The sequence below is a fragment of the Ambystoma mexicanum genome, chromosome 1p (assembly GCF_040938575.1).
Source record: "Ambystoma mexicanum isolate Mex_15411 chromosome 1p, UKY_AmexF1_1, whole genome shotgun sequence".
In the NCBI taxonomy this organism is placed as follows: domain Eukaryota; kingdom Metazoa; phylum Chordata; class Amphibia; order Caudata; family Ambystomatidae; genus Ambystoma; species Ambystoma mexicanum.
In genome coordinates, this window is record NC_090921.1 from 652,893,208 (window position 1) to 652,917,600 (window position 24,393).

The window sequence follows — 24,393 nt, forward strand, 5'->3', positions numbered from 1 at the left end:
AAGTCCTTCTAGAGATCTTCGCCCTTTGGGTAACCCCTCAGGCGGATCTGTTCGCCACCAGTGTCAACAGGAAGTGCGATCTGTTCTGCTCAAGGGAATTTCCCCCGAGAGGAGCTCTGGGAGACGCGTTCATAGTGAACTGGGAGTTTCTGCTTCTGTACGCGTTTCCACCGGTCCTTGTCATTCCTCAAATGATCAGGAGGTTGAGAAGATTCCGGAGAACCATGATCCTAATTGCCCCGGATTGGGCCAGGAGAACGTGGTACCCGGACCTTCTAGACTTGTCCATCTGCCCTCCAATTCGACTTCCACTCAGAGAGAACCTACTCTCACAGAAGGGAGGTCAGGTTCTCCATCCAGACATCAAAACCCTCAACCTTCACGCTTGGCTTCTGAAAGGCTGAGGTACAAGGATTGGGACCTCCCTGATGATGTTATGGAGGTGTTGCTTTCGGCAAGGAGGCCAGCAACAAAGTCTTTATACCGCTGCCGTTGGAACAGATTTTGCAGCTGGTGTAGAGAACAGAATATCGACCCCTTTTCATGTGGTACACCAATGGTTTTGTCCTTCCTACTCTATTTGGCGAATTCAGGCCTTCAAGTTGGCACCATTAAGGGCTATCTCGTAGCGCTATCCATCTTTAAGCGCACTGCGGAAGAACTATCCTATTTCAAGTTACCCTTGGTAATACAGTTTCTAAAGGGGTTAACCAACGTTTATCCCCCAAGACCATTCCAGGTTCCCCTATGGGATTTAAACTTAGTCCTAACTTTCCTGATGGGCACACCTTTCGAACCACTCCATTCTTGTTTGTTAAGATTCCTTACCCTTAAAACTGTTTTATTAATAGCACTTACATCTGCTAGAAGGGTGAGCGAATTACAAGCTCTTTCTTGTAAACCCCCTCATACAATCTTTCACAAAGACAAAGTTGTCCTGCAAGTGAAGCCTAATTTCCTCCCAAAGGTGGTTTCTGAATTCCATATCTCTCAGAAGATTACCCTACCATCTTTCTATCCTCCTCCTCATCCAGGGAAAGAGGAAGAGAGGTTACAGAGGCTGGACCCTAGAAGGGCTTTAAGTTTTTACATCAGTAGACTAGCCAGGATAAGACAAGCAGACCAGCTGTTTGTAGGTTACACAGGTCACAAGCTGGGGTTACCAATAACTAAACAGACCTTTTCCAGATGGATCATTCTAGCCATTTTGGAATGTTATAAACTGGCAGGAAAAGAGCCCCCTCAAAACCTTAGGGCTCACTCGACCAGAGATATTGCAGCTTCATCGGCCCTCAAAAGAGGTGTGCCGGATAAAGACATTTGTGCGGCCGCCACATCGTCGTCTGTCCATACCTTTACACGATTTTACAACTTGGATTCCGCCTCCAGTCAAGAGACTAGGTTTGGAAGGGCTGTACTGCACTCTATTCATCAATAGAAGACAGCGTGAAGTCAGTACTCCCACCTCCATTAATAGAATACTGCTATGGGAGCCTATCTAAGATAAGGAATACGTCGGAGGACACAATCCCTTCGAAGAACAAGTTACTTCTTACCTTGTAACGTTCTTTCGATGGGATGTTCCTCCGACATATTCCTTATCGACCCTCCCATCCATCCCCGCAGTTCTACTTCCCTTGTTGTTGAAGCTTACGCTCCTTCAGGGTGATTAGTCTAGTCCAGCCAGAAATACTGTGGGCTACAAAATGGAACTGAGCAACGGACTCTGCGCGCGGCCTTTATAGGCAGGATGACGTCGATGTCGATACGGCGGCTGTCGAGGGACATCGACTCGGCGGACATCGACGCGCAGCGCCCTCTAGAGAAAAATTTTCCGAGGCCAGCAGAGCTGGAAGGAGATATCTAAGATAAGGAATACGTCGGAGGAACATCCCATCGAAAGAACGTTACAAGGTAAGAAGTAACTTGTTCTTCTGGCGGGAGTCACTGGGCGATCTTCCTGCTCCATGTACCCTACTGAAAAGTCTAGGGATTCAAGTCTCTCACTCTTGCTCCCATGAAGCCCAGATTGTCTCAGTCTGTACTGTGTTTTTTTTTTTAGATTAAAACTGCTAAGGAAAGTTTTGCCCTTCCTTCCATCTACTTGCCGTACTACTGTGGTCACGTCGACCTTCATGGGCTCTCTGAACTATTGTAACGGAATCTATCTGGGACAACCTGTACATCTGATCCAGAGACTCCAAATCTTTCAGACCGCTGCAACCCGATTGGCTTTAGGTGCCTCAAAACTAGAACATTCGGCAACACTTCTAGGCAAGCTCCATTGGTTACCGGTCAGAAGATGAACTGAGTTTAAGGCTCTGTGTATTGCTCATTAGGATGTTTACCCGACTGGCCCTACCTTTTTGTAACTGAAATTAAAAGCATGTACGCCCTCTTGTAGGTTCCATTCTAGCGACAAAATTCTACTAGTAGTTCTGCGTTTTTGTAAGTCCAGATCCAGATGCCATTCCGTCTTGGCTTGGGGACTCATGCTTTGGAATGCTCTTCAACAAGCACTCAGAGAAATACCTGACCACTTCAGTTTTAGGAAACATTTAAAGACTTTGCTGTTTGAGAATTAACATCCATTGTTCCTCTCTTTTCCTACGGTCTATCTTCAGCGTCCAGATGTCCTCGGGCCTTGATTTCGCGCTGAATACATTTGAATACAACAAAATACAATGGGTGTGTAGAAAATGTGCCATTTTAAGGTTTTGGGATGACTAGGATGCAAAGCATTCCCCATCCTTCGGATGCCCATCCTGGTTCTGAATCTGTGACTCGAGCTGTCTATCCACACTTACAGGGGCTACAAAGTGTTCTAATAAATCCTTTCTTCTCTTTGTTGACATGATCTCTGCCAGGATGGGTTCCTACTGCCCAGCCGGGATGAGAGTCCACTAGAAGCCAGCCCAATAGGTGTATTGCCCAGTCCATGAGGCCAATGTTTTCAGCATTAAGCCCTCCCTTGACACCAGGGGCTGGAGGCAATAATGCTTAGTTAGAATAGTGGAATGTTTTCAATTCAACTCCAGACTCTGCAGTGGCAGAGGGCAATAATGGCTGGTATAGGTCTTCGCTTCTGATATTCCAAAATGTCTCCTTTGTCACTCTGTGTTTAAAGTAGAACATTTTACCCTCATTGGATAGGATTTTCTGATAGTATTTTAGCATTTCTGCTATAAGCTATGGCTATCATTAATGCCCTTATCATTGTCACGGGCCCTCACGTATGGGCCAGGCCTTTAACCTTTTTAGAGGGCGTTTACTGCTGGTATGTCCCTCAGCGTCATGCTGTAATGGTATAATGCTGTCATGAAGGGATGAACGTCTGGGCGGAGTGCCTAACACTTGAATGAATGTGCAGTCCCTTCAATACTGCAATCTCACATTTGCAGTATCTCCAGCCCACTGCAAGGTACAGATCTCTGCCTGGAATCTCTGCTTAAGAGCAAAAGAATGATCCTGGGCCCAATGCCCTCGGATGAACAACTCTCTCGTAAACTAGGGGAAAATGGATTTCTTGCGCCAAAAGCCAAGCTCGAGGAATGTGAAGGCTGCCAATGGCTCATTCGACAATGCAGGCAAGTTGCTCTTAGTCCTGTGAATCTATGCACGAGGTTCTTCAAAGTGCCCCATTAAGCAGAGCTCACCGTCACTCGACCCAGTTCTCCAATATAAAGTCTTGGCAAAATGGTATGCAGTGTTTATATAATAATCATTTATATAATTTTAAGTTGCGGTCCTTCCTTACTGAATAATAGATATATAATGAGTTACGGGCGTATGGGTCAATTCTTTAGCGCTTAATATTAGGTGAAGAGTTTTTGACAGGCCCACGTGGCAATGCATTTCTCAGTGAATGTCAGCCATAGTGTGGTAATGGCCCTTGTCAATGCAGAGTGACTGAATCTGAGGTATTAAGTGTGTGACAGATCCACCGTATGTTATTCACAGATAGTGTGACAGGTACATTTTTCAATAAATCTCTGCCGGAAGCTGAGGTTGTGATTTGGATTTGCTAATTTCCAAACTGGCTATCTTCATATCAGGCTTATAGTGTAACTGTTTCATGGGGCAATGCTTTACTCACTTAATCTCCGGTTTACAGTGTGTGACACGTCCATGTGTCAATGTCTCACACACTCAATCTCAGGCATAGAATGTGGGGTAGATCCATGAGCCAATGCCTCGCTAACTGGATCTCAGGCATAGATAGTGGGATAAATCCATAAAGCAATGCCTCAGTCAGTGGATCTCAGGCATAGATAGTGGAATAGATCCATAAATCAATGCCTCGCTCACTGGATCGTAGGCATAGATAGTGGGATAAATCCATAAATCAATGCCTCAGTCAGTGGATCTCAGGCATAGATAGTGGGATAAATCCATAAATCAATGCCTCAGTCAGTGGATCTCAGGCATAGATAGTGGGATAAATCCATAAATCAATGCCTCAGTCAGTGGATCTCAGGCATAGATAGTGGGATAAATCCATAAATCAATGCCTCAGTCAGTGGATCTCAGGCATAAATAGTGGGATAGACCCATATGTCAATGCCTCGCTCACTGGATCTCCGGCATAGATAGTGGGGTAGATCTATGAGCCAGTAAGTGGATCTCAGGTATAGATAGTGGAATAGATCCATAAATCAATGCCTCAGTCAGTGGATCTCAGGCATAAATAGTGGGATAGACCCATATGTCAATGCCTCGCTCACTGGATCTCCGGCATAGATAGTGGGGTAGATCTATGAGCCAGTAAGTGGATCTCAGGTATAGATAGTGGAATAGACCCATATGTCAATGCCTCACTCACTGAATCACAATCATAAAGTGTGTAAGACACTGATATGTCAATACTCACTTTGCAAAATTTCAAGAAGTGTGATAGGCCTTTGTGTGAATCCCTCGAGCACCAGTAGATCCACTGGAGAATGGAAGGTCGAGGAGTGATCTTTTCAAGATGCAATATTGTGGGCAGCTACATGTAATAAAGATAGGGTGTCTGTTTCTGAGTGTGAACCCCAAGCATTGCACTGAATTCCAAATTGCACTGTGACAAAGGATGTATTTAGCAGGCAGTCCCAGATAGAAACTGGTGTAACGAATTCAGGAGGTAATCACATTGCCAGTTACTGTATCTTCCTACCTCTTAAGAATGAAAAGGGCATAAAGAGCTGTGCTGATCAATAGGGGTAGATGGTAAAGCACTGCATCAGAAATCCATGTTGTCTTATTGAACAGGCAGGTGGGACCAGCGCAAATATAGTTCAGCATCAGCAGAATATGATTGAACTGGATAAGGGACACAGAAGACCCCCACTGGACATGCTTGGATCTGATACTGAAAGAACTTAAACCAATCAGATTAGAGTCAGGCACATTATGCACAAGACAGTCTTTTGAGCAGGATCTTGTGGTGCTCAGGCTTTACGGCACGGACACCCAAAATACACAGGTAAGTAAATAACCGTAAAATCAATCATATCCTGAATGGGAAGTCGAGCAGGGAACTCATTACAGCAGGCAAGGGTTCACATTTTTTCTTACCAAACACAGGTCTACCAGGTTCATCCTGACAACCATCCAAAATGTTATGCTAGAAGAGCTGAGTAAATTGAATTGATAAGCTCACAATTCAGCACGACTCCTTGTCCTGGCGCTCAAGGAAGCTTCCTATGAATGCTTTTCCTTGAAACAAGAAGTTTGGTACACTGCAAAAAAAAACAAGTTGATACTCAGGTCAGCGTCCAGCTAAGAGGCACACCTTTCTGACTACCTCTAACAAGAACTCAGCGTTGAAAACTTTCGGAGGAGCACAAATGATCGTCTCCCTTTAACAAAACGTTAACGGATCATGATCTCCAGAAAATTGTATCACTGTGCATATCATCCACATAGGAGTGGATGCTGACATAACCGTCTTGAGGCTGATACATGAAAGGCCTGACAATGCATTTTAAAATAGAAGAGGAAGTAAAGTGATTCCTCCGATACACTGAGGAGGAAGTGAAGTACTGCCTTCCGACTCTCTGCCCGCATTTAAGCAGGAATGATTGCAGCTACATCAGAGAATGTCGTGAAATCCTAATGTCTTCCTCTGGTAGTAGCAGGTTCCAATGGTCCACCGGGTCAAAGGCAGGACAGAGTTTGAGTAGAATAGCACACAATCACCATAGAGAGCCTGAATCTGCTTTGTAATAACTTTGTTTAAAAAAAGGGCCACCCTGAAATCAAATTACAAAAAATTGCAGTTGGTTATTTATGACACACTTAAAACCCCGAGGTTTCTAAGTGCAGCACCGAGGATCGAACCTGTCTTGCTCCGCATTGTCTTGCTTCTAAGGCAAGCGTGTTGCCCCTGATCTATCCTCCCAAGACTCCCGATAGCTTGAGGCTTTATGATGGTCAGAATTAGACTACTAGATAGCACCTGACGATTGAGTTCCAAGCAGGGGAGTTGCTAGGTCTGGAAAAGACCCGGGGCTACGCTGATGCCGGAAGTGTTGGGACTGGGGGCTAGCTAGTCTTTTGGCTGTAGCTCCTGAGATTCTATCCGGGGCTACAACCAAAAGATCAGGGGCTATAGCCCCCTTAGCCCCCCCCTAGTAACGCCCCTGGTTCCAAGTATTTCTCATCTTCTAGAATTCATTGTTACTCATGTGCTCCAGAATAAGCCAGTCATCTTCTTTCCAGTGCTATATTGCAGGTTATGTTGCAGTCCTCAACCCAGTAAATGGACATTCACGTTACCTTTGTCTGACAGCTCTGCCACTAGAACCACTTGTGAAAAGCACACATAATTATCTAATAGGACTTCTACTGGGGCTTCCAGTCCTTTGTACGACCCATTAGATTGGCTAAGCATATTACGAGAGTCAGTAGCACTGGTAATATCTCTGAATTGGAAAGAAAGGTTTCAGTGCAAATGAAGCTCTCCTCCCTTTCATTTATTTCAGGTGCCCTGAAGTCCATCATGAAGAGGAAAGACGGATCTTCCAAGAGCGGCTCCAGCACCGGGAAGAAAAGCCTCCAGTTTGTGGGAGTTTTAAACGGAGAGTATGTTTTGTCTTTTGTTTTTTATTGGGATCGAGATTGGAATGGGGGTTGACTGCTTCTCGCCATTTCAGGGGCCAGGGATGATGCTGCCACTTCACACCTGAAGAGGATTGTTCACATGGGGTGGACTAGAGTGTCGTGGCTGTGAGACACCAATCCACCGCCTTACTTGAAGAAGGACTCATCTCCTAGAAGAGAGTGGCGGGGAGGGAGTCTAAGACAGTGGGCCTCGTCACAAATTTGGCAGTAGTACAGCGGTAATTCTGCCCGGCGATATTACTGTTACCGCCACTTTTAATGTATACGGCCAGACTTATAATGAGCCTCAGTGGTGGCAGTCCTGAAGAAGGACCCCCACAGGGAAAGGGTTGGGGCAATAGTGTCTGGTAGGGCGGAATCACTTGAAAAATGATAGAACACATGAAAAGCAAGGGGTAGGTGTAGGGAGTCTGGGCGGGCAATACCACACAATGCCTGATGAAGGAACATTCACATGAACAGAAGAACAAGAAAGGGTCATTGAGAGGGATGCCACACTGAACTTGAAGGAGTTTCGCATTGGAAAGGAGTGTGGCGAAGGTGTTCAGTAAGGGGCACACCAGAAGGAGCATTCACTTGGAAAGCAATGCGTTGGGTGGGGATTGCTGAGGGTGGTACCGCACCACCCCTTAAATTGGTATCGCAAATGCAGAAAAGTCACGTAAAAGGGATTTAACGGATTGGAAAAAAGACTAGAACAACCCCTTCTCCATTCACCATTTCGCATGTGACGGGCCTTTATCAGAGGTTTTCTCCTCAGAATCCGGGCATACACAGAAGGTGCAGTGTTGTACATTTTCAAAGAGGAAGACCCATTTATTGTGCATCACTGGCTTTATGAAAAAACGTAGAATAATGTCATGATCGTTCAATATGATTTTGTCAGCCAGAGAGATCTGGCGTGATTCTAAACTTTGCCTCAAACTACATGAAGACAAGATGCATGTGTCTTCAAAAGATATGCACAGCTAACCTTTCTGTTCCTACTCACTTTCCATAGTGGTAGCTTCTGATGAAGGGCTAAGAAAGTGTTGCGTGAGGGATTAGGGAACGGTTTCTTTTTCACCCCTTACTACGGTGGGAGGTAATCCTCTCACCTTTCGTACTCACCATTGCCCATTCCATGTGGGGTTGTCAAGTTCTGGATGGTCCTAGTTTGGGCCCAGCGTGCATTATTAACTCTTTAAATCAATGTATATGTTTAAAAAGAGGATTTCTTTGAAGCAGGTATGAGACATCCTCCAGCGAAGACTCCAGTGACAATGAAGTGGACGATGATGACAGCTCTTCGGACAAGGTCTCGGGAGACAGCTCCGACAGCGACGTCCTGAACTACGTGGACACTTCTGAAGAAGAACTGAATGTGAATATGGAAGACTCCGACAGTGACACGGAAGGTACCGGAGTGGTGAAGGAAAAGAAAAAGAAAACGGAAAAACGGGAGAAGGAGGAGGAGAAGAAAACGCTTGCACTGGGGGAGGTGAAAGAGAAGTGAGTACATAGAGGTCTATGGAGTGGGGGCACTACATCCGTGCATGCTTTGCATATTTTCATACTATTATGTCAGTTTCGTGAGGACCAAGGCAGGTGGGCGGATCCTGCGTTCGCGCAGTGCTGGTACTGCTTGTGTATCTCAGGAGCATAACCTATGTGTCTGCTGCCAATCTTCGGTGTAGCCACTCGTGCTTCGCTAATACGAGAAACGAAGAGTTTGAAGAAAGGGCGTCTACGCCTTGAGACTTTGGAACAATTATTCGAATGGTATTTTGCTGACACGTGCTTTGCGCTTACTTCAGCACTTTCTCAAATCTTTGGCACGTAATGGTTAGGAGCATGGTTTACTAGGGTACCTGGTACTATTACTAGTGTAAGATATGTCATGACCGAGGGGCCCGGCTCTCCTCCGGGAACTGGTTCTGCGCAGAGTGGGCCCCCCTACATCACCCATTTATTAAACTGGTAAACCTTAGCTCCTGTCTACTACTTTCCCAAGCCTTGAAAAAGCACGAGAGTAAGCATGAAACACGCGTCAGCAAGATGGCATTCATGTTCTTGTTCATCAAGATGTAGAATTTCCTTCTTCAAGCCATAATAATGAGGATTTTATAACAACCATCACTAGCTGAATTGTCTGAGGGACCTTCAACAAGAGGTGTGATTGTTGCTCAAACGCAGCCAATCGGTGGCCCTGGAAGGGTGAAAGGAGGAATGGCCTTCGTGTAATGGCATTGGTGGGTTTTTGAGTAACAATGCGCACATAAATAGCCTGTATGCAGTGGGTTTGCGTATGATTTTTTTTTCCATTGACAGGGGTCATTAGATAGCTATTTAAAATGTTGTGTCCAATGTCGACAACAGGGTGTGTTTAGCTCACTCCTGTCGTACCTCTGACGCCGCACCTTATGACTCCAGGTGTTCCTACGTCTGTTGCCCGGCAGGTATCATGCCAAGTTGGCCTGCCAAAGTGTGTACGCTTGGTTAAAAAGATTCCCCTCAACTGTATGCTGAACTCAATGGAGGAAGTGTGATGGTGTGATGGTGGGAACATGGCGACTCGTAGTAATGTTTGAGCACCATTAGGAATAGCCACTATTTATTTTGCTGGGTGGGTGGGGCATTGCCAGAAAGACATGCAGATACAACGAAGCAGAATAATGGCAGAGCAGATGATGTGGCTCGTATTCTTTTTTTATAATTTATGTTCAATTCTGAAAAGGTGGGGGTTTGTTCATTCCAAAGTGAAGAGCCCTGAGCCACCTTCCTCCAAGTTCCGTCTGTCCGGTATGGTGGGTGCCGAGAAGAATAGTAGAAGCGGATCTTAGGGTTCACCCTATACTACAGTGGGAGGTTTTCCTCTCACTTTTTGAACTCACCATGGCATTGTAGGTGTCTGGACACTCATTCCATATTGGGTTAAGCTGTGGATGGTGCATGGTGCTTGTTTGGACCCAGCATGCATTATTAACTTTTTTAATCAATGTATATGTGTTTTAAAAGAGTTTTTTTGAAGCATGTAAGTGTCAAATCTTGCTGATAATAGCTTGGACCGTCTTCGGTCAAGAAGCAGCAACGTAATTAGTGGACAGGTCCTGAAGCATGTAAAAATGAATTAGTACCCAGTAGTGACATGGCTTAGGCCTCACAGCCCATGAGGAGGCTCAGACCGATGGCTTTACCACACGGTATAGCCCCTGCTCCGAGCCTCCTCAGAGCTGGAGGCTGCCATTTTCCCTGCAGGATCATCGGTAAGTACACACTCCTGCATGTCCCCTTCCTGTTTCCCGTCCCGTTTCCCGTCCCGTTTCCCGTCCCGTTCCCCGTCCCGTTCCCCGTCCCGTTCCCCGTTCCCCGTCCCCATATCCCCAACCCCACCCCCCTTTTCCACATATCCTCTCCCCTGCCCACCCCACTTACCTGCGGTTTTCTGTCCTTCTCCTGTGCCAGGAACACTATTGTTCTCGGCGCGTCACCGATCCGCAATGGCCACCAAGGAAAGGGAGAAAGGACTACTTGTAGTCCCTTCTCCTCATTCCATGGTGGCTATCTTGTTTTTTATTTTTTTCCCACTTTTGAATGGCCACCATCGAACGGGAGAATGGACTACATGCAGTCCCTTCTCCCCATTCCATGGTGGCCATTTTGTTTGTTTATTTTTTTTTCACTTTTGAATTGCTGCCATGGAAAGGGAGAAGGAACTACACATTTTAATTATTTTATTTTTTTAAATTGAGAAATGACTGCATCTTTTCTCAACTTAAAAAAAAACTATTAATATTCGGTACATCATGCCGGATACGAATAGCAATATTACCCTTGCGGGGGGTGGGTGGCATTACTGGGCCCGGTAATGCCCCCGTGTTCGGGTAATGTTGTTTAATTAAATATAGAACTTTAAAATTAAGCCATTAGGAGAGATTTATTGCAACGTTTGCAGAAAACAGGATCCAGAACTACCACCCTAACAGAGACCTCTGTTCTATAGTACAGCAGGTAATAAACATTTCCCACATACCGGTACCATAACAGACACAACAGTAGCTTCTCAAGGATTTCCCAGGTTCTGGGGAACAAGCTACCTACCCACCAAGCAACTTCCCTGCTTAAATTCAGGTCTCTCGTAAAAATCTAGTTATTTTTTCAAGCCTAAATCATAGCTCCTCCTTGCCTCCTTGTTCTCATTTTAAGGTTCCATTTTGTTGATCTCAGCACCTGGCGACAATTTGTTGTGGTTACACTATGTAGTTTCTTAAATCAATACATACTTTCCTGTCTCATTGCAAGTGTCAATGCGATGCTCATCTTGCGCCATGTTTAATCCTGCCATATCCCAAAGTGGTCCATGAGTTTGACACCGTGTGCCAATTTCTACTCATCACCGGGATGGAATGTTGATTCAATATATAAAGAATCGCTCAGACCTGGAGTGTCCGAGCGCTCAGATCGTGACAGATGGTGTTAGCCAGATGAAAAAGTGCAACTTCTTGTAAAGAAAACCTACATATCCACATGCAAGAGATGAAAAGTGACATGCAGATTATCCTAGTGAGAACTCGCTTTCTTTGTAATTTAAAAGATCCGGTTAGCAAATGAGTGGTCATAAGGCCCAGAACCAAATTCAAGAGCTAGGTAGCCCGGTTTAAACATTTATTTACAAAAACAAGAGAGGGGGCTGGCAAGGACATAGGAAATGGAGGGGGCAGGGGGCACAAATCCCCCCACAATTTTAGGCAGGGGGGATATAATGCCATTTATCCCCCCCCCCACACAATCAGATACAGGGGTTTCATTTTTATTTTTCCAAGAAGTGAAGTGATGAAGCAATAGGGCAGCGTTAAGTAAAACCAGGACTGGACCTGACTATATGAGCATGAGCGAACATCCAGGGCAGCTTGGGTGGTTCCGCTCATTGCTCACAGTCATACTGGCGTTGGCTGGCTGCCTAGGCAGTGCTGGTGCACATAATTCTTTGCTGCCCACGCCTGCGAATATGAGGTGTGGCACTGCCCGGGGAAAGAACCACACGTGCCCTCTCTGCTCCCATCACATGATGTGCAGTGCACTGCAGGGCAGCCCCGGTGACCAGTTATTTAATCTATCAACATGTATAGCCTGTTTATTCTGCAAATTATCTCAAAGCACCACAGAGTAATATCCAGGGCTGTTTCATGGATTTTGGGCACCTTATGCAAAATGACTCCATGCGTACCAGGTCCTGAACTCCAGGCCAAAGTACAGCCTTGTATTTGAGGAACAGCCTCATATGAACAAGTACAGTCTTGGATGTAAGGGTGAAGCGCCTTTGCCAAAAGAACTGAAAGCTTTACGTCATATGCAGAATCAGCCTCATATGGTCAGGAATAAAAGATTTTGGCAAGAACCTGACGCATTTCCAGGTGTTACTCATATGCCCAGGAATAGATCCATGCACTGTCTGTCAACCCTACCTCAAGGGAAATAGTGAAGTGCGACCCTGATTAAAGGTTTGTCTTTGGCGTGTGTCTGACAGATTCCTGTGTTTCACTGCTCAGCTGAAATGCCTTGTGGTTGTGTGGTCTAGACATAGTAACAACTTAAAAAAGATCACCTTGGCCACTGGGAGCAGTGCAATTGAGAATGAGCCAGTAGGCAGAAAGAAATGGCTCTCCAAGGAAGGAATCCTCATAAGTAGCTGTAGTCAAGCGGCGGGTGCTGCTATTTGAACCCAGATGAGGAGGGGGCGACCGTGCAATTGCATCGCTGCTGCTAAATACATGTTTTTGGGCAAAGGGCTTATTGTGCTCTGAGAGCATCAGTATGGCATGTAAGGGGAGAACGGGGATGACATGTCCCTCTAGGGGTGAGGATCATGACAGCCCCTCTCTCCCTCCACCCTGATCCATGTGCAGTTTTTGCAGTGCATTCCCTTCCCCACTGCCACCTCTCAGATGATTCCCAGGGATGCTTGCTTCCCTTACCACTGGAGTGGCAGTGGTGTACCTATTGTAACAAAGACAACCTTGTGTACTGTTTGTTTACTTGTGCTGGGCGTCAGGCAGGCACATGTTAGGCACTACTTTGAGAATAGCACACAATGTAGTGGTTAAAACCAGGTGATCTGTTCAGCCACTCTAAGCATGCAGTGGCAGCAGCTTGCCACCAACCAACCAAAACTAAAATGGAAAGGAGCCAAATGATGTGTTCATAAAGCACTTTCGGTGGAGTGCATGGAAATGCCACCAAAACCTAGCACATTGAATGCCATGTGCATGAAATGGCTTAGCAACCTGTTCCCCACACTCCGCATTAAATGCCTGCATCGTCATATATGCCCGCCAGTGGGCCATAGATTATTGTCCACCAATGCTGCAGTAAATCTGCTGAGTGCTACAGAATATTACATACCAATGCCACGGCATATTGTACAGGCAGAGTACTTACACTGTAAAATCAATGAAGCCCGAGATTTAATTGGAAAATGACTGCGTAAAAACACAAAGCACAGGTCGCCCTAAACTCTCAAAAGCACACCTGCCCCCAAAATGTTGATAGGAGGTAACCCTGAAATGAATATGTCTACCTGCAGTATCCAGCACCTCCCAATCAGCTGAGATGGATGGAAAGCCCAGAAGCATCCATGTATGCATGCAGCGCCCTTACAAAGCAACAAACACAGCACATACAAACATAGTAAAGACAAAAGAGCCATTCTACTATGCAAGGGTGGACTGGCCTATGGTGAAGGTTTGTGCCTGTAGCAAAGTCCCGCCAGAATGTGTGCGTCTCCTACGCCCCTGGGGGCTGGGGAGTGCTGCCCTTTTCATTTGCCCAGTTTTTGCAGGTTATCTAAAGGTTTGAGGGGTCCGGGGCTTGTTGAGGAAATCGGAGGGCCAGCTTACGTCTTCTCCAGATGGCTGCCTCTCTTTCTGAGATCTTGGGCCTTTCTTAAACTCCATATGGTTCAAGGTTTTATCAGTTGGACTGGGTCTTCTGACTCTCTGGGCTATTATTCTGCACTCACATATGGTACTGAGATTCTATTGCTCCACGGGGTGCTGCACGGTGGAGGATGCGTGGGGCGTTACCTAGCAGCAGGGACTAAATTAAGAAACAATGCAGGGTCCACGTTAATGCCACGTGCTGTGATGCTGAATAGTCTTTATCGTGCGGAATTGACGAACAGGGGTTAAATGAGTTTGATGGCATCAATTCTCACTGCACAAATGTGCCTGTAGGCCCATTAAAAAATCCACTGTCCATCGCGATACCAGCCAGGTTCCAAGAATGATCCTTTAACTGGCAATGGTTGGCTCCTTGCCAAAGTAGGCGTTGGCTGGGGGCAATGGTAAATCTGCACAATATAACTTCCCATGGGATGAAGAACTACTTGGGCAAAGTGCAACCAGCCACCTGAATGTATAATCAGGACTGTAGAGTTGACTGAGGAGATGATGAAAATTTTGACCCTTGACTGCTGTCCCATTCCTTTACTGGTTGTTTGGAAACCTTTAGCACAGTCGGGCGGCCTACACACCTAGACAGCGCTCCATGTCGTTGAGGCAGCTCTAGGTTTCACTCTCAAATTTCGGTCCTCTTTCACCTTTTTCACCACTCATATCTTGGGGACATTTGATCTAGGAATAGCTCAGATACTTTCTGGTAAACCCACCTTTCATGGGTTTAGGCAATAGGGCCCGCTCACAGCTACTCTGGACACTGTAGTAAGTGAACAGGTCTTCATAGTATTGTAAGACAGATGAGACTGAAGCTTTCCCATTGCTTTGGGTATGGCACAGTAGTGGGAGCCATCTTCCTCAGGGGCTAGTTTGGTGAGGGGATCATGAAGAAGCGAGCAAATGTTTGTTTTGGAATTAACTCTATTTAGAACATTTTCTATTCTTATCTACGGAGTAAGTAGAAGTTATGGTTCCTACTGCTGTTCTCCCAGCAAAACTCTAGAGAAGAGAGTCTATCTCCAGGGAAGCCATGAAAATGGATTTGGATCTTTCTGTAGGATACAATTCAGGAGCTTAGAAACTCTCAACCTCATGCCACTCCGCCAGGAACACCCCTTTCACATCCTGCCTCCAAAGGCATGATCGGCGCTTCCAAGTTGGTACCTGTGTGATACATGTACCAGTAAGGTGGTTGGTTGATTTCTATCTGAGTTTCATAGGCAGTCCGTAAACTCTCCTTTTTAATATATGATGCAGAATTTGTGGTTTTTTGGCCGTGGACACCCCTAGGTCCAGAGAGTCCTGCTCTCCATCCACTGGCATCAGCTGTTTTGCTGGTACCCCCACTGGGGCTATGAGCCACGCTGTCTAGCCATCAAAGCGATCACAATGTATTGCATGATTATATTAAGCTGACGTGGAGCGCTAGAAGAGGACGTTCTGTTCCTGTGCCTCCTGAACTCCAATGAGGAGTCCTGGGCCGGTGCTTTCAGTTTTGCATTATTACCGTCAAGACAGCAGAGCACCATGTTGTAAATAGACATGTACCTCTGGGTAGAACACGAAATGAGAAATGGGCACTGCTTTGCCACTCACACTGCAGGGATGCAACATATGAACCCAAGTATTCCACTGTGCAGCCTCCCACAATCCTCATTGATGCCACATCTATGGTCTCATTTTGGTGCCCCCGCGCTCTGCAAGAGACCTCCTTCAAGTTCTCTTCAGCAGCCGGATTCGCACCACAGAGTGTAGACTAGAATAAAAAGAAATGCAAAGGCCTCCCCTGCACACAGCCCTATTTATAAATGCAAGGGGAATTTGTTGGCTCTATTTGAGCACACCTCCTCCGGAGCAGGGTGCTAGCATGCATTTAAAGGTGTGCAGATACTTTCTCTAATTTGGGAGGTAGGATCATCTCACTAGGTTATGACTAGGATGAGGAAGTTTAGAACATGTGGTCGTTGTGCACATAACCCACTGTTATCAGCTACTACTGAAAAGCAACCAGCTCCACGGCCACCACCCAGGCAAATGCCATGAGTAGGCAGGCAAAATATTGAAAATATTTCTAAAGCCAAATTTGGATTGCTTGTTCCGAAGGCTATTGGGCAGAGGCCCTCAAATAAAGGGGAAAGTGCCTGGCAGTTCCTATATTGGGTGTTAAATGAAGTGGCAGTGGTTCCCAGGGCGTCCAGGAAAGGCGGCAGAAGGAGTATTTTTCTGAAAAGATTGTTAACATATTTATTTATTTGAATTTTTAAAGCACACAGCGGTCCTGGGGCATCGTGGTGCTGTTACAGGATACTTGCTTAGGCGAACAACAGTTTACATAGTGTAAAATACAGTGGTATGGCACTGGAATATATTCCTTCAGAATAATTTTCTGCAGAGCAATTGTCCATTCCGCCTCCTTGCCGGTCGACAGTGCTTTCCCGTACATAACCTCAAGATAGTGCGTCTGTGTGCGCGAGAGAGACTCCGGGTGCCAAGTCCTGTATGGATACACTCTGTATTTATTTAGACGTTTTGTAGAGTGTTACTTGTCACCATGCAGCTACTTCTAACCGCTTTCCCACTTGTGGTCACGGTTGAGGGTCAGGCCTCGTGTTTATTAGCTGCCTTGACTGTCTAAGCAGCCGATAGGTATTTTCATCTGGCGTTTTCATGATAATGGGCATCATTATACGTTTGCCGGTCTGGGAACTCCGGTACTGGTAAGCTTGCTGGTACCATAGTTCTCGGACCGGCAAACTACGAGTTTTGCTCGCGGGTGTCTTTCTGCCCGCCAGGTCTGACCTGGCGGGCAGAGTGGCACCCACGAGCACAGCATGTCGGATGCACCGGCACCATTTACAATGGTGCCGGTGCATCCGCCTTCCCCATTTTCATTCAGCCCTATGGGGCTCAAATGGGAATGGGGAAGAATATTTTTTGGCGCCCAGGAATGGGCAAATACCGGGTCCGGCAATGCCGTAATGACTCGGTTATTGTCCATTCTTGGGCGCCGGAAAAAAATATATACTGGCAGCAGCCGTGGCTGTAATACAGGCACGGCTACCGCCAGCCTCCTAATGAGGCCCAATGGCAAACAGGATGTTATCCATTTGATTGGGCCTAGGCCCCCTCACTTGAAGTATGGTTCGCTTTCACTGCCTTCAAAAAACTAGAGCCATAGCGGTGTTGCAAATGGGAGCAGAAAGCGGCAATATGGAACCTCTCCGAACCTCGTCATGGGCCTCCTGGTAGTTCAGTCGAGGGGGTGGAGGGAGTGGTTGTGCTTGGATCCAGTAGTACATAGCAGTGTAGGGTATATTTGCTCCTACTCACGCCTTAGGCCTCGATCCTCAACTAACGGTTGGGTTGCACAGGCCAGAAACTGGATGTGAGTACGGGCACTTTCATCTGTGGCTCCACTGAAAACCAAGACCTGACCAGAAGGCCTTAAGAACCTGACAGTTCTTACCATCTTCTAGGGGCATTGTGGCGATGGCCATGCCACTCTGGGAGTCCGATGCCTTCCTTAGTCTCTTAGCTGAGCTCTTGTGGGAGTTGTGGGGATCGCCATGTCACTCTGGGAGTCTGATGCCCTCCTTAGTCTCTTGGCTGAGCTCTTGTGGGAGTTGTGGGGATGGCCATGTCACTCTGGGAGTCTGATGCCCTCCTTAGGATCTTGGCTGAGCTCTTGTGGGAGTTGTGGGGATGGCCATGTCACTCTGGGAGTCTGATGCCCTCCTTAGTCTCTTGGCTGAGCTCTTGTGGGAGTTGTGGGGATGGCCATGTCACTCTGGGAGTCTGATGCCCTCCTTAGTCTCTTGGCTGAGCTCTTGTGGGAGTTGTGGGGATGGCCATGTCACTCTGGGAGTCTGATGCCCTCCTTAGTCTCTTGGCTGAGCTCTTGTGGGAGTTGTGGGGATGGCCATGTCACTCTGGGAGTCTGATACCCTCCTTATGTTTGCCTGAGCTCTTGTGGGAGATGTCTGCATGGTCCACTCTTGGGAAAGTCTGGGTTGTGGTGAAGCTTGCCATTAGGATACAGCAGTATTCTCTGAGATAGGTCAGTGGGGCATTGCACATGCAGGTGAACTGTATGAATCTCAACTAAGCAAGCACAGCCTTTTCTCATCCTAAAATTAATGAAGTAACACATATTATTTAAGAATGTGTATTGTCCTTGTGATTTATATTACTACTAATATAAGTATTATTATTATTTATAATGAAATGGGTGGACTTGATGTGCCCGGTATTTTTCTCCCATCATGCTCCGGGCATTGATTACCTCTGCCCCTTTAATGAAAACACAATAATGATACCCCCTCTCCCTTTTGTGGCAGCTATTTTCCTTTTTCTCTCAGTTTAACTGACTCTGCCTTTGCTCTCAATTTTTTTAACAACCATTCAGTCTCTTCTCCTGGTGCTTATGGAGGTCTGGTGGCCTCTTCGCTCTGAATATACACCTCTTGGCTACCACTTCTTACTCGGCCCATAGGGTCATGCTGCCACTTCCCCCATTGTTTGTAATGGCTTTAGTGCCTCTTCTCCCAGTTTGACATCAAAGGTGCTTGTTCTCACAGCCAAGTGCCCTGTTCTCCCACTTCCTAACCCCCCTGTTTGACAGTGCAGCTGTCGATCCTGCCCTCTGTTCTCTCTCTTTAACAGCCATGCTCCCTGCACTCCCTTTTTGCCAGCCATGTTTTTGCCTTTGTGTGCAGGAGCTTTTGCATTATATGGGACAATGGGCCTCATTACACGGTATGCGGTAAGGGATTACCGGCACCGGTAAGGGCACCGGTGCCGGTAATCCCTTACTGCCCTACTACGAGGTCCCTTAGTGGGTACCTTCCTTAACGCCTGGTTTTACCAGGCGTTAAGGAAGGGACCCATTGAGGGACTTCAGAGCTAATAACGGGCCCGCTAACAGCGGGCCCGTTATTAGCTCCTTCCCCCTTCCCATTGCGCCCTATGGAAAGGAGCTCAAATGGGAATGGGGAATGGTTCCCGGAATGGGGACTTACCGCCTACCGTGTAATGAGGCCCAATGTCTGCATAGTGATGACTTGGACTCATTCTCTTTCACAGCCATGCTCTGTCCCTCCTGTTTAAAAGACATGCCACTAGAGCTCTCTGTTTGACATCCATACTTCCTGGTCTTCCTGTTTAACCAGCATGCGCTCTCGTTTTGACAGCCGTGCTCCCTGTCACCGCTCTTTGACAACCATGCTCTCTGCACTCCCTGTTTGGCAGCCTTGCTCCCTGTTCGGCAGCCATGCTCCCTGCACTCCACTGTTTGGCAGCCATGCTCCCTGCGCTACCTGTCTGGCAGTCCTGCTCCCTGTTTTGGTAGCTATGCTCCCTGTGGTCCCTGTTTGGCAGCCATGCTCTCTGTGCTCCCTGTTCGGCAGCCATGCTCCCTGCACTCCACTGTTTGGCAGCCATGCTCCCTGCGCTACCTGTCTGGCAGTCCTGCTCCTTGTTTTGGTAGCTATGCTCCCTGTGGTCCCTGTTTGGCAGCCATGCTCTCTGTGCTCCCTGTTTGGCAGCCATGCTCTCTGCGCTCCCTGTTTGGCAGCCATGCTCCCTGTGCTCCCTGTTTGGCAGCCATGCTCCCTTTGCTCCCTGTTTGGCAACCTTGCTCCCTGTGCTCCCTGTTTGGCAGCCATGTTTCCTGTGCTCCCGGTTCGGCAGCCATGCTCTCTGCGCTCCCTGTTTGGCAGCCATGCTCCCTGTTTGGCAGCCATGCTCCCTGTGCTTCCTGTTTGGTAACCTTGCTCCCTGTGCTCTCTGTTTGGCAGCCTTGTTCCCTGTGCTCCCTGTTTGGCAGCCTTGCTGCCTGCGCTCCCTGTTCGGCAGCCATGCTCTCTGTGCTCCCTGTTCGGCAGCCATGCTCTCTGCGCTCCCTGTTTAGCAGCCATGCTCCCTGTTTGGCAGCCATGTTCCCTGTGCTCCCTGTTTGGCAGCCATGCTCTCTGTGCTCCCTGTTCGGCAGCCATGCTCTCTGTGTTCCCTGTTCGGCAGCCATGCTCTCTGGGCTCTCTGTTCAGCGGCCATGCTCTCTGTGCTCCCGGTTCGACAGCCATGCTCTCTGCGCTCCCTGTTTAGCAGCCGTGCTCCCTGTTTGGCAGCCATGTTCCCTGTGCTCCCTGTTTGGCAGCCTTGTTCCCTGTGCTCCCTGTTCGTCAGCCATGCTCTCTGGGCTCTCTGTTCGGCAGCCATTCTGGATTTGCTGCGTTCAGGTGCTCGTGGCATCAGTAGCCCCAACCTCTGAATGGTGATGACTTTCAATCTTTCTCTCTCACAGGTTTGAACTGAGCCTGAAGATGCGAGAAGCTTGCTTGTTTGTAAAGAATCACCTCAGCGACCCCAGCACCATGAAAACCAAAGAAGCTGTAAGTAAAAGCATGTATGTATGTATGTATGTATGTATGTATGTATGGACATTCATCACATGGTCGAACTGGCAACCAGCTGTAGCCAGCATGGGGCTGATGACAGTGTTTTCTTTGAGCAATTGCAACTGCGTCCGTTGAGCTGTTATTTAATGGTCTTGGACCACTCCCAGTGATCCGGCTGCATTCTGTCTGAAGAGACCCATGGGTCCGTGCGCACTCTTGCCACCTCCACACCAAGGAGCTCTGTGTTTACATGGCGCGATCATGCGAACGGCCCGTATGCTTTTTAACGTAAGCGATCATCGGATGTGCGTGTAAAGGCTGGTGTTCCTTTCTCTGAGCGTTTGCTGCTTGGAAATGCCGTGCGAGGGGCTCTTGCGTGAGGGGTTCTTGGACGTGCTTGGGGAGTGGTGTGTGTCAAGGGCACTTTGTATAACCCCCCCCCCCCCCAAGATGGACATGCCGAAACTGCATAAAACACAGGGCACATGTCCAAAACCAGGAAGCTCATAAAACGGTGGTTATTTGGCTGGCAGCACAAGTGCTGCGGTGGCATGCTCTAGAGATATTCATAGTCACATGGGCTTCCTCCGCCCACATGGATGGAAGGGTGGTGGGCATGCTTGTGCCAGCAGGCCTTCATTCTCCCATAGCAGAAGCACACTTCAGAGGACGGGCATAAACGTCCCATCCTTGAATAAAGGTGAATTTGAAATGCAATTAATTACATAGTTAGAAATTAATTATGTATTGCAACATTCGAAGGCCCACGAGTGCTGCAGTACTTGCCCCTGAGAAAGCAGATAAAAGACTGGCATTGGCTTCCTTTGAGAGAGCCTCTACCCCTAGCCTGGCTCGGTGCAAGCGACAACGAGCCATGGGGGTCAATGCAAGGGTACTCTGATCCATCACTCTGTATATTTTGGGATTTAATTTTATACCAGCTTTCTTTGCCATTTGCATGGTCTCTTGGTTTACTGGTGGTTTGGGACCATTAGTGGGAAGAGGCAGGAGATGCAAGAAAGCTTTGCTGTTGAGTACTGAGTGCCTATTTGTTTCCAAGTGTTCCATCTCGATGGCCCTTGAGGTATCTGTGTCCGTATGAGAGTCTCATGGGCCCGTGGTATGAAGATGCGTCAGTTGGGACTGTGGTATATAGGTTGTATGGATTGGAATAGAATTCTGATGCTTGGTGTCTGTTGGGCCGGTATTCAAGTTGGTTTTTGTGGGTGGCTTGAGACGGTGCGTAGAGTCCGGGTATGTTTCTGTTGGGAGAGGTCAGTAAACACCACAGTGGGACTCTGCATGTAACATCCTGAGTATTCATGGCATTGCAATTGGTTATTTATAACGCGCTTAATACCCAGAGGTATCTAAGTGCGGACCTGGGGATCGAACCTGTGTTGCTCCGCATCGTCTTGCTTCCAAGGCAAGCGCGTTGCCCCTAAACTATCCTCCCGAGACATTGTCTTCATGGCGTTGACCCTCAGTGGGATGACTGAGTTGAGATCCTGAGGGGACTTTGGAGTAGGCTAGAATCCCTGTTTGAATGCTGTGTGCAGAGTCTTGTTCTAAATGACAGAGGGGAGAGCATACAGGAGCAGGTGTAATTGATGATAAGATAAAAATCGGGGGTAATTTTTCCAGGATTTAATCACAGTTTGGACACCAGGATAATGTGAATGTTGGTAGAGTTGCATTGGGACACACAGCAACAGGTAATGGTGGATGATTTCTCAACGGGACTCTCAGGAGAAAGATACAGAGAGGCGCCTGGACAAATTGCAAAGGGCAGCCTTTTAACGGGACCCCTGATGGTGACGCCGCAGTAAGTGCCTAGGGAAAAAAGCAATGTGTAAAATTCCAGTGGTACCTCTCTTGCAATGGTTACAAAAGGAACCCTGTCCCTTGTAAAATTGCCTGGTGGCTAGGTGCTGTTTGCGCTTCTATGTGTGTGCTGCCATAAATTCCACCACAATTCGTTGGCCTGACTAGATAGGTCCTTGCCCAAACTCATTGGCCACAGTAGGAATTCTTGGAACTACAATGGACAACACCTTCAGTCTTGATCCACAAATTAGAGCCATTGTCAGAAGCTGTTTCTCCCAGATGTGAATGCTAGGCCACATCTTATCTTACTTAACGTTCGCCCACAGGGCCATGGCCATACTTTCTCTAATACTATCCCAACTAGACCATGCCAACAGCCTCTATCTCAGACTCCTAGATTACCTAAAGAGGAAACAGCAAAGATTTCAAAATGCAGCAGCAATACTACTTCTCAGAATGAAGCTATTTGAACATATCACACCAACATTACATATTCTCCTATGGCTACCCATCAAAAAGGGGTTAATTTTAAAACATTGTGCACCATTCATACCATTGAGGGAGACCCTTCATCGTCAGAAGTAAGCTTCAACACTACACTCCCTCCAGAACGCTTAGGTCCAGCAATGCTGGACTTATACTAGTCCCCAACTTCAACAGGAAATGGCCAGGAGGATCCTCTTTTTCAGTTCTGGCCACAAAACTGTCGTACACCCTACCCAAACCTCTGCCTCTGGAAGTGAACCACCTTACTTTCAGGAAAAAGCTGAAGACTTGGGTTGTTGACCCACCACTTTCAAATAAATTAAAGACAATAGCAACTGACAAAAGACTGTACAACAGAAACTTGGACTGCTTTAAGGCAAGTAATTGCAAAACTCTTTTCACTACCATCTTGGGAATCCCCTTTGATTGACTGCTGTGTGACAATAACCCGCACCTAAATCTCAGTCTAATCTACAACCAAGAGCCAGGAAGCAATACCCTAAGCCCCTCCCCCAAACCCTTGCTCAACCCTCAACAAACTGTATCCTAGAGGTTAGGAATATTGCAACTGTGTTTGGTATTTGCAATTTGTGTTCATTTTCTGGCTTTAATACTGTGTGCTTTAATATCTGGTTCCCCATTTCTAACCTCCTCTCCCCTGCGACCGCACCACTGTGTACTGTGGATATCACTAGATAGTGGCCTTAATTTTAGTGTAGAGATAGAAATGTCTTCATTGTACTGTTTTATACATACACTATGGGCCTCATTCCGAGTATGGCGGTAAGGGATAGCGGCCACCGGTAACGAGACCGGTGGCGGTATTCCCTTACCGCCATACTCCGAGTTCCCTCTGCGCCCTCGCCCTTAACGCCTGCTTTGAGCAGGTGTTAAAGTCGAGGGCGCAAAGGGGCCTGCAAGCCAATAACGGTGACCGTAATGAATGGTCACCGTTATTTGCATCTTCCCCATTCCCATTGAGCCCTATGGGGGCTCATTTGGGAATGGGGAAGAGCCTTGGTGAATGGGGAATCACCGCCCCGCCAACCTTGGAATGGGGCGGTGATTCCGCCATCCACCAAGGCGCTGCCGGTCCGGGTACGGCGTCAACCAAGGCGTTAATAGCGCCATTGGTTAGCGCCGTACTCGGAATGAGGCCCAATGTATTCTTTGTTTCCTGTCTGGCCTGTCGGAGGAACTCACTTTTTTTCTGCCTGTAAACTTTGTTATAATTCCCTATCCCAGGGGCTACCTGAAGGGACACTTTGATCTACCACTAGCCATGGCAACAGAATACAACAAAAGAGAAAATATCTACTCTTACTTCTGTCACCCAGGAACACCAGCGTGTATCAAAGCCAAGATTGATTGCTAATCTAAGCGGTAGAAGAACCTGTCTTGTGATTGTGGATTCTTTACCAAAAACATCTATCCCACTAATAGGTTTGCAGGGCAATACACAAACATATGGATCAAGGGTTCTATTTTTGCTTTTTGCCATTCTTTTAAGAGTTAATGTTAATGTTAAAGGACATTTGTACCGCACACTATCACCACCGGAGTGGTCCCCTGGCGCACTGGCGGCTCTGAAAGAGGAAGGGAGGGTGAGTTAGTGGGAGGAAGCATGAAAAGTGCAAGAGAGCAGTGAT

At 47.2% G+C, this 24,393-nt stretch overlaps 1 protein-coding gene across 6 annotated transcripts in view; it reads left to right on the plus strand.

Annotated features, from left to right (window-relative positions):
- Positions 1-24,393, plus strand: part of KANK3 (KN motif and ankyrin repeat domains 3) — a 394,677-nt gene that overhangs the window by 319,730 nt on the left and 50,554 nt on the right. For 5 of the 6 annotated variants that reach the window (XR_011303986.1, XM_069649701.1, XM_069649700.1 and 2 more), the window contains 3 exons: positions 6,966-7,065; positions 8,329-8,595; positions 20,338-20,425. Coding sequence is in view for 5 of the 6 variants with exons in the window: in XM_069649701.1 (XP_069505802.1) it covers positions 6,966-7,065; positions 8,329-8,595; positions 20,338-20,425 (455 nt within the window). In the remaining variant the exon portion in view is untranslated. The remainder of the gene's footprint in view (positions 1-6,965; positions 7,066-8,328; positions 8,596-20,337; positions 20,426-24,393) is intronic. The other variant, XM_069649704.1, reaches the window with a different exon arrangement.